Source organism: Vulpes lagopus, chromosome 2 (assembly GCF_018345385.1).
Source record: "Vulpes lagopus strain Blue_001 chromosome 2, ASM1834538v1, whole genome shotgun sequence".
NCBI classification, from domain to species: Eukaryota; Metazoa; Chordata; class Mammalia; order Carnivora; family Canidae; genus Vulpes; species Vulpes lagopus.
The window spans coordinates 60,996,726-61,013,484 of NC_054825.1; the positions used below are offsets into that span (position 1 = coordinate 60,996,726).

The 16,759-nt window shown below is 39.0% G+C and overlaps 2 protein-coding genes across 5 annotated transcripts in view; one reads left to right on the plus strand and one right to left on the minus strand.

Moving 5' to 3' along the window:
- Window positions 1-2: 2 nt before the first annotated feature.
- On the minus strand, window positions 3-15,402 carry C2H15orf65 (chromosome 2 C15orf65 homolog). The gene is made up of 2 exons (XM_041731530.1): window positions 14,443-15,402; window positions 3-485 (listed from the first exon to the last, which is right to left on the minus strand). The coding sequence occupies exons 1-2, from the start codon at window positions 15,400-15,402 to the stop codon at window positions 138-140; spliced, it is 1,308 nt and encodes a 435-aa protein (XP_041587464.1). The 3' UTR covers window positions 3-137.
- Window positions 14,874-16,759, plus strand: part of CCPG1 (cell cycle progression 1) — a 38,780-nt gene continuing 36,894 nt past the window's right edge. For all 4 annotated transcript variants that reach the window (XM_041738877.1, XM_041738887.1, XM_041738897.1 and 1 more), the window contains exon 1: window positions 14,874-15,011. The gene's annotated coding sequence lies outside the window, so the exon portion shown is untranslated. The remainder of the gene's footprint in view (window positions 15,012-16,759) is intronic.

Here is a 16,759-nt window from a genome sequence, read left to right on the forward strand (position 1 = left end):
AAATGCTTTATTTCTTAAAGGTATTCTTTTTAACAAATTAAAATACTTTTAAATTCCAAGTTAGGTATTCTAGCCTTGGATTTAAAGCTCATCTTTCCTGAATATATTTTCTCTTAAATATGCAAAGGAATATATATTCATAGAGTGTGTTGAAGATTAGGAAAATCAAGGGTTCTTGTTCTGTCAGGTGCAGCATTTAGAGAGTTATTTTGATAAAATCCGGTAGCTCTGATATGGCTTGAAAATACTTGCTCCCTTGGAGTATAATTGCAAGGAAAAAATTGTGGCATAGGTAAAAATTCACCATAATTACTTGAATTGGTTTTATACATAATCATCTTAGGTTTTGATAGTGAGGTGGCTGTCTGGAGTGTCTTTGGGTCCAACATACATGAAAACACAGGATTGCCAGGGTTCACACAAGGAGGAAGTTGTTCAGGTTTCATTTCTGTGCCTGAATCTGAAGCTGAAGCACATTTCTTGTCCTGAAATATAAACACATCAAATCATTCTCCATTACAAAATTTTGGGGAAAAAAACAAAGTTAGCACCAACCCTGTCTTATACCACTCACAAACATTAGCTCAAAATTAGTTACTTAAATATAAAACCTGAAAGCACAAAGCTCCTAGAAAAGAACACAGGGGAGATCTCTGTGATGTTGTTCTTGGCATTGATTTTTTTGATATGACACCAAGAGCATAAGCAACAAAAGCAAAAATAACAAGTGAGACTGCATCAAACTGAAATGCTTCTGCACAGCAAAAGAAATAATCAACACAATGAAGAGACAACCTATGGAATGAGAGAGAATATTTGCAAAACATATTGATCAGGGGCTAATATCTAAAATATTCAAGGAATTCATACAATGTGCTAACAAAACAATCTGATTTAAAATGAGCAGAGAACCTGAATAGACATTTTTCCAAATAAGATATACAGATGGTCACCAGATTCATGAAAAGGTGTTCAACATCATTAATCATCAGAGAAATGCAAATTAAAAACCCAATGAGATATCACCTCACACCCGTGAGCATGGCTAGTGTCAAATAACAAGGGTTGGTGAGGATGTGAAGAAAAGGGAACCCAAAGAATGGTGATTGCCATGGGGGTTGGTCAAAGAGTACAAGCTTCCAGTTATAAGAAGAATAAGTTCAGGGGATCTAATGTACAGCATGATGAGCAGAGTTACCAATACTGTATTATATACTTGAAAGTTGCTAAGACAGTAGTTTTAAATGTTTTCACCACAAAAATAACTTTAATTATGTGAGGTGATGGATGTATTCTTATTGTGGTTATCATTTTACAATACATACCTACAAGAAATCAAGTAATACACCTTAAACTTATACACTGTTATATGTCAAGTATATCTCAGTAAAACTAGAAGAAAACAAAACAAAAAAGCACGTCCACTTCACTCTTTTGGAAATTCTGTTCTCTTGAGGGCAGTGGCTAGTTGTCATTAAGTGACATAATCTCTGTACAAAGCAAACTTATCAAAAGTATGTATAAGATAGCTTTTAAAAATCCTGTATTAGAATCATGAGAATTTATCAAAACATCTGGAAATCTTGGAGAAAATCTGTAATAAGGCATAGTTAGAAGAGGACATACTGCTGAATTCTAGAATGAGAGGAGAACAAAATAAACATTTAGGGATTTTAGCCTTGTGGGCATACCATTAAGCAAATAATTACACAACTAATAATTACAATTGTGATAAGTGCTATGGAGGAAAAAATACAAGATATTTATGAAAACTTCTAGGGGGTACTAACCTAGTATGGGGGCTAAGAAAGGCCATTCTAGTGAGTGTCACTGAATCTAAGACAGAAAAGACAGAAGTGGGAATAAAGAAAAACTCAGCGAGGCCAAAGTCAAATAAGTTAGAGTGAAAATGGCTTGAGATGAGAATACAAGGGCAGGGGCCAGATCTTAAGGGTCTTGTTGACTCTGTTAAAAATTTGGAATTTCATGTTAAAAGCAATAGAAGGCTATTGAAGGATTTTAAGGAGATGCATGTCATTAAGGAACAAGTTTAGTATGATTACTTTGGCTGCTGTTAGGGCTTTGAATGGATATAGAAAGGAGCTACAGAAGGACAAGTGATGATGACAATGATCTATAGTAGGGTGGTGGTATAGAGAGGGAGAGAAGTAAATAAATCTGAAATATATTTTGGAAGTAGAATTCACAGGACCTGGTGATTGATTGTGGGTCATGGTGAAGAGGGACAGATCAAGGATGACTACTAGGTTTCTGGACAAACACTTGGGTGGTGTTTACTACAATTTACTACAATGTTTAATATATAAATATTTAAAATACAAATAATTTACCTATTTGGGGATGTGAAGGAGCGAGATATTAAAAAGAATGTATGCAAAAGTGCCTGTAGCTTCCTAACATGTGCACATAATATGCTTTATCCTTCATAAAGTCAAGTCTATTAAAAACATCAAGCTTTGTTAATGAAGATAAAAGAATTCAAATGGAACAGACTATATAAACTTTATCATTCATTCATTAATTCAGCAAATACTTATTGAGTACTTACTGTGTGCTACACATTGTTAGATGTTGGAAATGTAATGATGAATAATACAAAATTCCTAAGCCTTACAATTTATTTTATGGAAAACAAACATATAAGGAACCAACTCAGCAAATGATGTTGGGAAAATAGCTAGCTATTTTTAAAAATATAGATCTTTGCCTTCAAATATTATCAAAATAAACTTCAAATGAATTACATACTGATTAAAAATCACATTATAGAAGAAACAAACTAGGAGAAAGGTATTTTTAACCCTCTGACAAAGGAGGACAATATAAAACCATATTCAATCAACTCTTCAGTCAATTATTAATGTTCTACTTGAAGAGTATCCTTAATAAACTTTATGAAAGTAGTTTTCTGTGGATAAAGGATTTAAAAATCTGAATTAAGGTTAGTGAAAAGAGCACTGGAGTTACGAGACCCAGGTTGTAGTCTTCTAAACTTGCCAGGAATGTGAAAATTTGGATAAGTCTGATGCTCTATGCTTCAGTTTCCTGTTTGTAAAATAAGGGAGCCTGGATTATTTCTTCTTTTGGATATCATCTAGAGACTCCATTTATTCCATAGAATTTATAAAGTTTGTAAATTTATAGTTTATAAAATGAAGTGGTATCATAGACTGGTATACTATGTTCTCATGCTTTGCCTTAATGACATACACAAGGCAAAGTAACTTTTCAGGAGAATTTATTTAAACAATTTTGAGAAATCTTTTGGATCTTTTTGAAAATACAGTCCAAGAGCACTTGTTTTACTGTTGTATTTGCATAAGGGGAAAAAGTCTTTTTCTTATTGTAAATTACCCTATTGCAAACAGGTTTTGGGAGATGAAATTGCTGGTCTTTTTTCCTCAAGTTCTCCAGGTTAACCATCCATTTCTTTAAAGATTGACATTTTAATTGACAAAGGTTTGAGGTGCTTACTTATTGTACTATTGTCTTAATATCTTGAGCTCAGAGCCTTGATCTTTGGCCTCAGAAAAACTTCATTGGTTACTTCTTGGGAATTAGATCATTATTTTATGAATATTTCTCTTGATAGAACCACTGACCTAACCACCTTTAAAGCCCACTTCATTCTTTTGACTTTACTAATCAGGAACCAAATCTTAGTAGTGCTTTACTAAGTGTTTTATCAATAACCCTGAGAAGTTATCTGGAACCAGAAGTCCATAGTAGTGTTCTCTTGTACAGTGCTTCTCTTACCTTTATGTACATATAAAATGCACAGGAATCTGGTTAAAAAGTAGATTCTGCCCCTGGTCTGGTGGAGGGCCAATATTCTGCATTTCTAACAAATTCCCAGGTAATGCTCAAGCTGCTGATCCCTACATGAGGCTGTGAGTACTGGGCTACACACACTTGTTATGAAAGATGTGGCTAGGCCATGGTCAGGAGTTAAAGGCCTTTGGGAGATAGGCAAAGGAGTGTGGGGAAAGAGAGGGCCATAATCATACTTGCATGGTTTATACAAGAACATGTCAAGCAGACTAATTGGGAATCTTGTTGGTATTTGTGTATCTTCTGCTCTAAGAGTTGTAAAAAGCACCTATTAGGTGTCACCAGTTCTGTGTTCTGATACGGGCACTAATAGCTTTGTGAATTTGATGAAATTATTTCACAAGGATTCAAGTTCCTTGTCTATAAACATAAAATAAAGGAGATGGACTAGATTGTTTTGTTTCCTAATCTGAGGACTTGAATATCAGGACCTTCCAAATGTAACCATAGCAACTGTTAAAAAACAAAATTCAACCAAGTAAATTTGAAGATCTAATTGGCTTTATTAATCTTTTCATGACTCAGGCAGCATCCTATCCAGGAAGTGGAGGGTAGCTTGGAGGAGTGGTACAAAATGGAAGGTTTTCATAGGAAGGATAAATTCCTAGCAAAAAAGATTGTTTCAGGAATTAGGGAAGCTGGCTGCAGTGAGCAAGCCTGTAGTAGGCATTCAGCTTGGTGTTGCCATAAACGGTGAACCAGAGAGTGGTAGTTGGGCAGCCAGTCTCTGTGCAGGGGCCCAGGGGGTGGCAGAACCACCGCAAGACCCTTCCCCTCCCTCAGAAGGAGCAGCGCAGATGCGCACTGCAGAGTCTGCAGGGTTGGAGACTTGAAATGAGGTAGTGCGCCTGAGATAGAAATGTTGGGTTGCAGATTAGGTGAGCATGGAGTGCAGATGGAGGCCAGAGAGCCGGGAGGGATTGACAGCTTCTCCCTGAGGGCGCTCTGAGGAGTGGGGGTGTGAGCTTTCAACTCTGGGGCTGGAGGTTGGGAGGCCACCACTTTCATTTTTATCCTCTAAAGGGGCTTGAAAACCTTCAGGGAACAAAAGCCACATAGAGCAGCAATCCAGAGCCACTTATTTAGCCTGGCTCCCTGGCAAGGGTGGTGGAATTCCACCAGGGGCAAAGTCACTTGAGAATGAGTGCAACAGGCCCCTCCTACAGAAGGTCAGCCAGAACCTTTGGCTAATTCCAAGCTCACTGCTCACAGAGAACTCTACCACTCCAATACAGAGGAAATAGTATATAGAATTTATGGCTTCTTCCTCATGATTCTTTAGTCTTTCCATTTTAATTTTATTTTTTTCTCTTTCCTTTTCAACCTCTTTCTTATTTTATCAACTTTTTTCAGTCACTTTTAATTTTCATTTTTACAGTTGCATTTGATCCTTTCATTGTATTTATTTTTGTATATATATGTTTTTCTTTCTTCACAATTTTGGGATATGGTTTCTTCTAACAGACCAAATACACCCAGAATCTATGTATTGCTCTGTTCTTTTTACTTGTCTGATCATATTCTCTTTTTTTTCCTTTTTAAAAAAGTCTTTTTAAATTTTTATCTTTACAGTTACATTCTAATCTTTCAATGTATTTTATTTTTGTATATATATGTATATTTTTTTCCCTTTCTTTACAATTTTGAGATGTAGTTTCTTCTAACAAACAGATCAAAATATACCTAGGATATAGGTCAACACCTTGACATATAATAGTGAAACTAGCAAATCTGAGAGACAAAGAGAAAATCCTGAGAGCAGCTCCAGACAAGAGGTCCATAACCTACAAAGGTAGAAACATTAGACTGGCAGCAGCCCTATCCACAAAGACCTGGCAGACCTGAAAGGACTGGCATGATATATTTAGGGTGCTAAATGAGAAAAAGATGTAGCCAAGAATACTTATCCAGCAAGGCTGTCATTCAGAATAGAAGGAGAGATAAAAAGCTTCCAGGACAAAGAGAAACTAAAAGAACTTGTAATCACTAAGCCAGCCTTGTAAGAAATATTAAAGGGGATCCTTTAAGTGAAGAGAGAGCTTAAGGTAACACAAACCAGAAGGAACAGAGACAATATACAGAAACAATGACTTTACACTAATACAATGACACTAAATTAATATTTTTCAATAGTTACTATGAATGTAAATGGGCTAAATGCCCCAATCAAAAGACACAGGGTATCATATTGCATAAAAAAGCAAGACCCATTGATATTCTGTGTGTAAGAGACTCATTTTAGACCCTAAGACCCCTCCAGATTGAAATAAGGGGATGGAAAACCATTTATCATGCTAATGGACATCAAAAGAAAGCTGAGGTAGCAGTCCATATATCAGACAAATTAGATTTTAAACCAAAGACTGTAATAAGAGATAAGGAAGGACACTATATCATCATTAAAGGGACTATCCAGTAAAAATATCTAACATTTATAAATATCTATACCTCTAACATGGGAGCAGCCAATTATATAACAAAATTAAAGAAACACATTGATAATAATACAATAATAGTAGGGGATTTTAACACCCCACTCACTGCAATAGACAGATCATCTAATTGAAGATTAACAAGGAAACAAATGATTTGAATGACACACTGGACAAGATGGATTTCACAGACATATTCAAAGCATTCCATCCTAAAGCAATAGAATACACATTATACTCAAGTGCATACAGAGTAGAATAGAATACATACTGGGTCATAAATCAGTTCTCAACAGGTACCAAAAGATTAGGATCATTCCCTGCATATTTTCAGACCACAGTGCTGTTTTTTACTTAAAGATTTTATTTATTTATTCATGAGAGACACAGAGAGAGAGAGAGAGAGAGAGAGGCAGAGACACAGACAGAGGGAGAAGCAGGCTCCACACGTGGAGCCCGATACAGGACTCGATCCTGGGGCTCCAGGATCAGACTCTGGGGCAAAGGCAGGTGCTAAACTGCTGAGCCACCCAGGGATCCCTGACCACAGTGCTTTTATTTATTTTTTTTAAATTTTTTAATTTATTTATGATAGTCATACAGAGAGAGAAAGAGAGGCAGAGACGCAGGCAGAGGGAGAAGCAGGCTCCATACACCAGGAGCCTGACGTGGGATTCGATCCCGGGTCTCCAGGATCGCGCCCTGGGCCAAAGGCAGGCGCCAAACCACTGCGCCACCCAGGGATCCCGACCACAGTGCTTTTAAACTTGAACTCAATCATGAGAGGAAATTTGAAAAGAACTCAAATACATGGATGTTAAAGAGCATCCTGCTAAAGAATGAATGGGTTAATGATAAAATTAAAGAATTTTAAAAATTCATGGAAACAAATGAAAATGAAAACACACCTGTTTGAAACATTTGGGATGCAGCAAAGGTGGTCCTAAGAGGGAAGTATATAGTAATACAAGTCTTTCTCAAGAAACAAAAAAGTCTTATTTTTTAAAAAGACTTATTTATTTATTTATTTATTTATTTATTTATTTATTTATTTATTTATTTAAGAGATGCAGAGAGATAGAGAGAGAGAGAGAGAGAGAGAGAGAGAGGCAGAGACACAGGCAGAGGAAGAAGCAGGCTCTATGCAGGGAGCCTGAGGTGGGACTCCATTCTGGGACTCCAGGATCATGCTCTGGGCTGAAGGCGGCGCTAAACTGCTGAGCCACCTGGGCTGCCCAGAAAAGTCTTAAATATACCACCTAACCTTACACCCAGAAGAGCTGGAGAAAGAACAGAAGACAAAGCCTAAAGCCAGCAGGAGAAGAGAATAAAGATTTGTGCAAAAATCAATGAAATAGAAACCAAAATATCAGGAAGGGAGACAGAACATAAAGACTCCTAACTCGGGGAAACGAACTAGGGGTGGTGGAAGGGGAGGAGGGCGGGTGTTGGAGGGGAATGGGTGACGGGCACTGAGGTGGACACTTGACGGGATGAGCACTGGGTGTTTTTCTGTATGTTGGTAAATTAAACACCAATAAAAGTTAATTTAAAAAAAAAAAAAAAAAAAGAACAGTAGAACAAAAAAAAAAAAAAAAAAAAGAACAGTAGAACAGATCAATGAAACTAGGAGCTGGTTGAAAGAATGAATAAGATTGATAAACCCCTGGCCAGACTTAGGAAAAAGAAAAGAGAAAGGGGCCAAAGAAATAAAATCTTGAAAGAAAGCGAGATTACAATCAATACCAAAGAGATACAAACAAAGAACCTGTTATGAGCAACTATATGCCAACAATTAGGCAATCTGGAAGAAATGGATGCATTCCTAGAGACATATAAACTACCAACACTGAAATAGGAAGAGAAAACCTGAACAGACCCAAAATCAGCAAGGAAATTGAAGTAGTATTCAAAAATCTCCCAACAAACAAGAGTCCAGGGCCAGATAGCTTCCCAGGGGATTCTAACAAACATTTAAAGAATTAATATCTATTTTTCTGAAGTTGTTCCAAAAAATAGAAATGGAAGGAAAACTTACAAACTTTTTCTATGAGTCGAACATTACCTTTATTCTAAAATCAGACAAAGACCTCACCAAAAAGGAGACAAGCCAATATCCTTGATGAATGTGGATGCCAAAATTCTCACCAAAATACTAGCCAATAGGATTCAACAGTACATGAAAAGGATAATTCACCACAACCAAGTGGGATTTATTCCTTGGCAGCAGAGTAGTTCAAAATACACAAATCAATCAATGTGATATACTACATTAATAAAAGAAAGGATAAGAACTATATGGTCCTCTAAGTAGATGCAGAAAAAGAATTTGACAAAGTACAGCATCCTCTCCTTATTTATTTATATTTTAAAGATTTATTTATTTGTTCAATGTAGACAGAGAGGCAGAGACACAGGCAGAGGGAGAAGCAGGCTCCATGCCAGGAGCCCGACGCGGAACTCGATCCCAGGACTCCAGGATTGCGCCCTGAGCCAAAGGCTGGCGCTAAACCGCTGAGCCACCCAGGGATGCCACCATCCTCTCTTTATTAAAACTATTCACGGTGTAGGGGTAGAGGGAGCATACCTCAGTATCATAAAAGTCATATAAAATCCCACATTGAGTATCATTTTCAATGGGGATAAACTGAGAGCTTTTCTTCTAAGGTCAGAAATATGGCAGGGACATCCAGTATCACCACTATTCAACATGGTACTAGAAGTCCTACCCTCAGCAATCAGAGAACAAAAAGAACTAAAAGGCATCCAAATTGGCAAAGACGTCAAACTCTTACTCTTCACATATGACATGATACTCTATGTGAAAAACCCAAAAGATTCCACCCCCAAATTGCTAGAACTCATACAGGAATTCAGCAAAGTGGCAGGATATAAAATCATGCACAGAAATCAGTCGCATTCTTATACACTAACAATGAGACAGAAGAAAGAGAAATTAAGGAGTCTATCCCATTTACATCTGCACCAAAACCTGTAAGACACCTAGGAATAAACCTAACCAAAGAGGCAAAGGATCCTGTGCTCAGAAAACTATAGAATGCTCATGAAAGAAATTGAGGAAGACACAAAGAAATGGGAAAACATTCCATGCTCATGGATTGGAAGGATGAATATTATCAAAATATGCTACCTAGAGCAACCTACATATTCAGTGCAATCCCTACCAAAGTGCCATCAACCTTTTTCACGGAGCTAGAACAAATATTCCTTTTTTTGTTTTTTAATTTTTATTTACTTATGATAGTCACACACAGAGAGAGAGAGGCAGAGACACAGGCAGAGGGAGAAGCAGGCTCCATGCACCAGGAGCCCGATGTGGGATTCGATCCCGGGTCTCCAGGATCGCGCCCTAGGCCAAAGGCAGGCGCCAAACCGCTGCGCCACCCAGGGATCCCTAGAACAAATATTCCTAAAATTTGTACGGAACCAGGAAAGACCCCGAATAGCCAAAGGAATACTGAAAAAGAAAACCAAAGCTGGTGGCATCACAATTCTGGACTTCAAGCTCTAATACAAAGCTGTCATTGTAAGCATGATACTGGCACAAAAACAGATACATAGTTCAGTGGAACAGAGTAGAGAACCCAGAAATGGACCCTCAACTCTACGGTCAGCTAATGTTCAAAAAGCAGTAAGGAATTTCCAATGGAAAAAAGTCTCCTCAACAAATGGTGTTGGGAAAATTGGACAGCCACATGCAGAAGAATAAAACGGGACCATTTTCTTATACCATACACAAAAATAGACTCAAGATGGATGAAAGACCTAACTCTGAGACAGGAATCCATCAAAATCTTGGAGGAGGGGATCCCTGGGTGGCGCAGCGGTTTGGCGCCTGCCTATGGCCCAGGGTGCGATCCTGGAGACCCGGGATCAAATCCCATGTCGGGCTCCCGGTGCATGGAGCCTGCTTCTCCCTCTGCCTTTATCTCTGCCTTGTCTCTGCCTCTCTCTCTATATATGACTATCATAAATAAAAAAAAAAAATTTAAAAAAAAATCTTGGAGGAGAACACAAGCAGCAACCTGTCACCTCGGCCACAGCAATCTTGTTAGACACATCTCCAAAGGCAAGGGAAACAAAAGCAAAAATGGACCAGTGGGACTTCATCAAGACAAAAAGTGTTTGCACAGTACAGGAAACAGGCAACAGAACCAAAAGACAGAATGGGAGATATTTGCAAATGTCTTATCATGTAAAGTGCTAGTATCCAAAATTCAGAAAGAATCTATCAAACTCTACACCCAAAGAACAAATAATCCCATCAAGAAATGGGCAGAAGACATGAACAGACATTTCTCCCAAGAAGACATACAAATGGCCAACAACACATAAAAAAAATGCTCAACATCACTCAGCATTAGGGAAATACAAATCAAAACCACAATGAGATACCACCTCACACCAGTCAGAATGGCTAAAATGAACAAGTCAGGAAAGGACAGATGTTGGTGAGGATGCAGAGAAAGGGAATGCAAACTGGTGCAGCCACTCTGGAAAATGGTATGGAGGCTCCTCAAGAAGTTGAAAATAGAGTGACTATGACTGAGCCAGCAAATGCACTACTAGCTATTTACCCCAAAGATACAAATGTAGTGATCTGAAGGGGCACTTGCACCCCAGTGTTCATAGCAGAATGTCCACAATAGCCAAACTGTGGAAAATGCTGAGATGTCCATGGACAGATGAATGGATAAAGAAGATGTAATATAATATATATATATGTATATATATATATGATTCAGCCATCAAAAGAATGAAATCTTGCCATTTGCAATGATGGACAGAACTAAAGGGTATTATGCTTAAGCGAAATAAGTCAGAGAAAGACAATTATTATGTTCTCACTCGTATGTGGAATTTATGAAACAAAAGGATATATAGGGGAATAGAGGTAAAAATAAGATGAAATCAGAGAGGGAGAAAAGCCATGAAAGACTCTTCATCATAGGAAACAAAGAAGGTTGCTGGAGGGGTGTGGCTGTGGGTAGTTGGGGTAATTGGATGATGGACATTAAAGAGGGCATGTGATGTAATGGACACTGGATATTATATAAGACTGAGAAATCAGTGAACTCTACCTTGAAGGTAATAGTACATTATATGTTAAATAACTGAATTTACTTATAAAAGAAAAAATTGTTTTAGACAAGGTCACCTTCCCTTAGGGCAAAGGACAGAGGGTCTTGTTATGCAGATCACCCCAAATTTTTTTTTGGGGGGGGAAGAGGGCAGGCCCAGGTGACAGATCAATCTTATTGGTGCTTAATAGAAAATTTCTGATTGATTAGCTTAAAATTTCACTCCTGGAGAGGGTGATACTGCAATTAAGTGTTGGTTTGCTGTCCTGGGGGCAAGTGATTCCACCTTGGCCCCTAGTTTTCTTTTTATCAGAACTAAGTGATTTTGTTATTCATAAAGCATAAAGGAATATGTAGATTTATTCATGATAAGGTCTCTGATTTGTGATAAGAATCGCTTAAAAATACAACAAAAAATTTGGCAGCTTCTGGAATACTTAAGACCTAAATCCTTCCAGATCAAAGTTTACATTATTATATCTAAATCGCTTCAAGGTGGTTTGCAGGGTACTGTAACTGATCTTTTGAGGTGGTATTAAATAGATTGTTTATATACATTAAAGTGCCTTTTATTTGAAAATTCTAGAATGGATACTTGTGATGCATGTGGCTGAGGCCCTTTATGAATTCTAAATCTTTAATACCAGTAACATATAATCTCAATGTCTCCCACTCTAGAATAAAGATTAGAATGTTTACAGAGCTGTTGTGTCAGATTTAAATAAGGATTTAAACCTTTTTTGGGTTTCACATTTGGGTCAGATTAGTCAGGTCCCTCTTTAGCATAACCTCGCTCATTCTGAATTCCTGGGTTATTTAATTTAATGTCTCAGCAAAGTTAAGTTTCTCAAGGTCAGGGACCTAATTTGTTTTGAAAGCTGATTTCTATTCCGTAAATATGAAGTAGTTAATTCACTTTCTTTTTCTTTGTTCAGATTTGAGTGTTGGAGGAGTAGCACTGGGCAGGAACTGTGACCTAGGTTCCAATACCTTACCATGATTTCACCTCTGTCTTTCATTTGTAAATTGGTTAAAACAAAACTTGATAAAGAAAAAAAACTACCGGGATTCCTGGGTGGCGCAGCGGTTTAGCGCCTGCCTTTGGCCCAGGGTGCAATCCTGGAGACCCAGGATTGAATCCCATGTCGGGCTCCCGGTGCATGGAGCCTGCTTCTCCCTCTGCCTATGTCTCTGCCTCTCTCTCTCTCTCTGTGTGACTATCATAAATAAATAAAAATTTTTAAAAAATTTAAAAAAAGAAAAAAAAACTACCATAGTTCTTATTGTTCTGGAGATAAAATAAAAGAAAATTGTAAGTGATAAATTGCTATATAAATAGAATTAGTTTTTACCATTTCCTTTCAGTTACCTCAATGCATATGGATGAAGTTCCAGGATTCAGTTCTGAACTTTGCAGGTTAATAACACTACATTGGTATAGTACAGTTTACTAATACTTCATATTCATAATCTTGAAGGGAGCTGGCAAAGCTGGAAGTAGAACTCATCAGATCTTGCTACTTCTTTTTTCGTTGCCTATTAATTTGTTTTAAACATCAAGAGCAGACATTGGATAATAATAGCAAGTCACCAGAATCGAATGGTATCTCTCAACAGGTCAGCTTTTCTCAAAGTCTAGGTTTCTGGAGCAGAGGGAAAGCTTCTTGAGTGGAAGGTGGCTGCCCTATGACTTGTAGGAAAAAGTACCAACCCTAACTTACTTTATGGACACCCAGTCAGGTTGCCAGGGCAACCTCAGTCACAGAGGACTCTCTTTCATCAATCACCTTCTACTACATTCTGGTTATCTTTGGCCCAAAATGGAATACAGTAAACCAAATCTAGTCAAAACAGAAGACGAATTAGCTGATAAACTCTGTTAGCATAATTTGTACCACACAATCTGGAAATGTGTCTACCAGAATCTTTCTGACTTCCAGGATAATTCAAAAATGTTTACAGACTTAGAAACAAAATACTCACTGCTTTTACTTTATGTCATAGGCCTCAGTGCAGTTTTCTTATTTGGGTTTTACTCTCTTCAAATCTGATATTCTTAAAATGTGGAGTTCAAATTAGATACAATTCAAACCAAACAGCCTAATTCAAATAATTATAAAAGGATTATTTCAAATACTTTGTCAGTTTACATACAGGATCAGCAAATATTATTAAGGATAAAAAAAGTTAATTTTAAATGATTCCTTTGAAATTGATGTCTTAAAAAATTAAGACTATGAAAGTGCCTTGAAAAGAACAAAAATCTACAAAGACATGGTATTAGCTTTCTCACAAATGTAATTCTCAGGCTCCCCTGGAATTAGAGAAAGCCAAGCCACTGTCACTTTTCAGACTTCTTTGTTATAAACACATACAGATTTTTAAAAAGATAAACAAGAACAAGCTATTTAGATACAATAAAAATGCTCTTTATGGAAGGTGTAATTGTAAAATTAAAAATCGTGGTTTTGTTTTGTTTTTGGTGGTGTGTCACAGGCGATGTTAACCATAGCAACACCAAAAGCAAACAAAAACACCCTCCGAAAGTCTAATTTTGAGGAACCCTTTTGTTTCTGCTCAGGCCCATCATCTGCTTCGTTAATCTTGTTAATGCTTTTCTTATTTAATTCTTTTTTTTTTTTTTTTGGCCACAACTGGGGAACAGAACATTAACTTTAACCTTAAACCTTAACTTTCTACGTTTCCACCAAGAGTGAATACAAGTGCACCAAATTTTTTTTTCTGCTCCTGTCCTTTTTGAACAAGGCACAGTGTAAGAAAATGTAAAATTAACAAGGCACGTCCTCATTTAAAGCCATCACCATCACCGCTGTTTTCAACGAGGTACGAGTTGCACAGCATCCCCAACTGTATACTTTCAGGGGCAATTCTGGCTCAACGCGATGCACATTTACATCTGTGTAGCCCAGTGGTTGCCTAGGAATGTATTTTTTGGGGGGTGGGGCGAGTGGCGGTACAAGGTGCCCCAAATTTATAGTAAGGAATAAGAACTGTCAAAAACATTTAGCCCTGTACCCAAACCCACCCAGTCGTACTCGGTCATCCTCGGTATCTTCTTTATTTTTTCCGTAAACGCAGTCTTTCCCGGCAGCGGTTGGCAAGACCAGAGAACGCGCAGGGTTTTTACTACACCCAATTAAAGCAGCAAAGAGAATGTCAGCGGTCCGCTGGATCAATAGGTATTGACTAATCCGCCTAATCCAGAGAGCAGCCTCCGAGGTGAAACCGCGAATCCTTTGGAGTGGTAGTAGCAGCCCGTCTCCATAGCAACCGGCCGCGGAGCAACTCCGGGGCCGGGGCCCGGATGTTGTGGGGATCGCTGTCGCCCCGCCCAGCTTCCGGCAGCCGAGCCGCGGCGGGCTGCGCTCGTCTTTGGGAGTAGTAGTTCTTGCCTCCTCCGGCGCCGGACCTGAGGAGCTGGCGGGACTACGAGTTCCGGCATGCGCTGCGGCGCCCCGCCGGCCGCCGCCTCCCGCCGCCTCCCGGCTGCAGACGCCTGCGAGCAGGTTGTTGTTTTTAAGAGAGGCGTCACTGTGCTCGCAGCTGTGACCGCCGCCGCCGCGACAGTCAACACAGTCGGTCGGGGGTGGCGCTGCCCGTTCAGGTACGGCCCTAGGCGGGTTGGAAGCCCGCGAGAGGAGTCGCGGCCGCCTGTCGGGGACCGTCCGGCATCCGCAGCTGAGTGGTCTGGCGGAGGCAGGGGCGGGGTCTTCTGTGAGGCTCCGCTTGCTGCTGCTGGGGCTGCTCCGGGGGCGGAGGAGGCGCCGACTCCTGGCGGGAGCGCGCGCAAGGGAGGTCTCTGAGCGCGAGTCCGCAGCCCCCCGGGCTTGCGCCGACCCCAGAGGTGTCGGGTCGGGAGGTCTTGCAGCCCGTGATCCCTGCTCGCTTACCCGAGCGATGTGCCAGGGGAGTGGGGGAGCTGATGGCCCGGGGGACCCTCCTTCCTTCCCTGGGCTGACTGGGGCTCTTCTTGGTCTTGGTGGATTAGAATCCATATGGTAAGATGTTACGTGCGTCACCCGGCCGGGTTTCTCAGCCGGCCCATCTTTTTTGGTGACGTTTGAGCCCCGTGATGCCAGGAATAGAAAGATTAAATATTAAATAATGCAGCTGAGATTTCTACTTAGACGCCAGGCTGACGGATCAGGTCTTCCTTATCCTTTCCCCCTCAGCCGGCCCATTTTAGCTGGTCTTCCTAATAGGTGACTCCTCTGGAGCAGCTTTCTACGCAGTTCCTTGTATGCGCTACATACTTACCTTTGTTTAACGAATCCAGCTCTGCCATCGGGAGCGGAAATTTTAACGAAATCCGTCAATTACGGTACTTTGTTGAGTGGGTGAAATTTGCACTGCTTTACATTTGCTTTATTTAAAAACGAAGTGGAGCTTTCTTGTAGCTGGAATAGGGAGCCTTGCGAATTTTAGATTTGCCTCCACGAGTAACGTTACATCCATTGGATGGTACTTGAAATGTCTGTTAGCGCTTCATATTTTTGGTTTAGGGCTTGAATCTTATTAGGTCCCACGTTTCTCAGAGGGATATAATTTATCACACCTTGGACGCTAGTATGAGTGGTTTAGTTTACTATTCTTTCCCGAGTTCTTATCCTAAAGGTGAAGGGACAGAGAAAATGAGGGTACTTTTATAATGCATAATTTTTAACCCTTTATGCTAAAGACAGAATTCTAATTAAAGAAGCTATTAAATCATTCTCAAATAATATTCAAGGGTGTGGGAAATACCAGTTTTTAAATGAAAAGATGTTAGAAAATAGTATAATTCTAATTTTGTAAACGCAACTGTAGAACCAGAAGTGATCATGTCTACTAGAAATAAGCTCAAAGTTATAAAAGTGATCAGATGGTGAAACTACAAATGACCTTTTTTTTTTTTTTTTTAATACATTCTGGTGTCTTTCACACTTTCTGAAGGAAAGAACTTAGTTTTTAAAAGGATAGAAGTGCAGCAATTCCATGGACTCTAAACCTTGCTTTAAAAAAGCGAATAAGGAACAACAAAAAAAACCTACATAGAGCCCCTGTTATTCCATCCACAGAATATATGAATAACAATTGAAATGTAAATTATTTGGAAGGGGCAAGAAATGCATTAATTGGATTTAAAAGGAAAAAACCTCCAAATATGACAATAATTCTTAGCATTTGTACCTCTCATTTTAATCTGTTTTAATTTTGTACATAAAATCAATGACAAAATTGCTTAGTGTTTAGTTGAGGCAGTGTAATCTTGATTATTCCTGTAAATCCATCAACTGAGAAAAGATGGGCATATTAATCTGAAAAGATCTGGAAATAGGAGAATTTTAAATTTACTATTTGTAAGCATTTGCT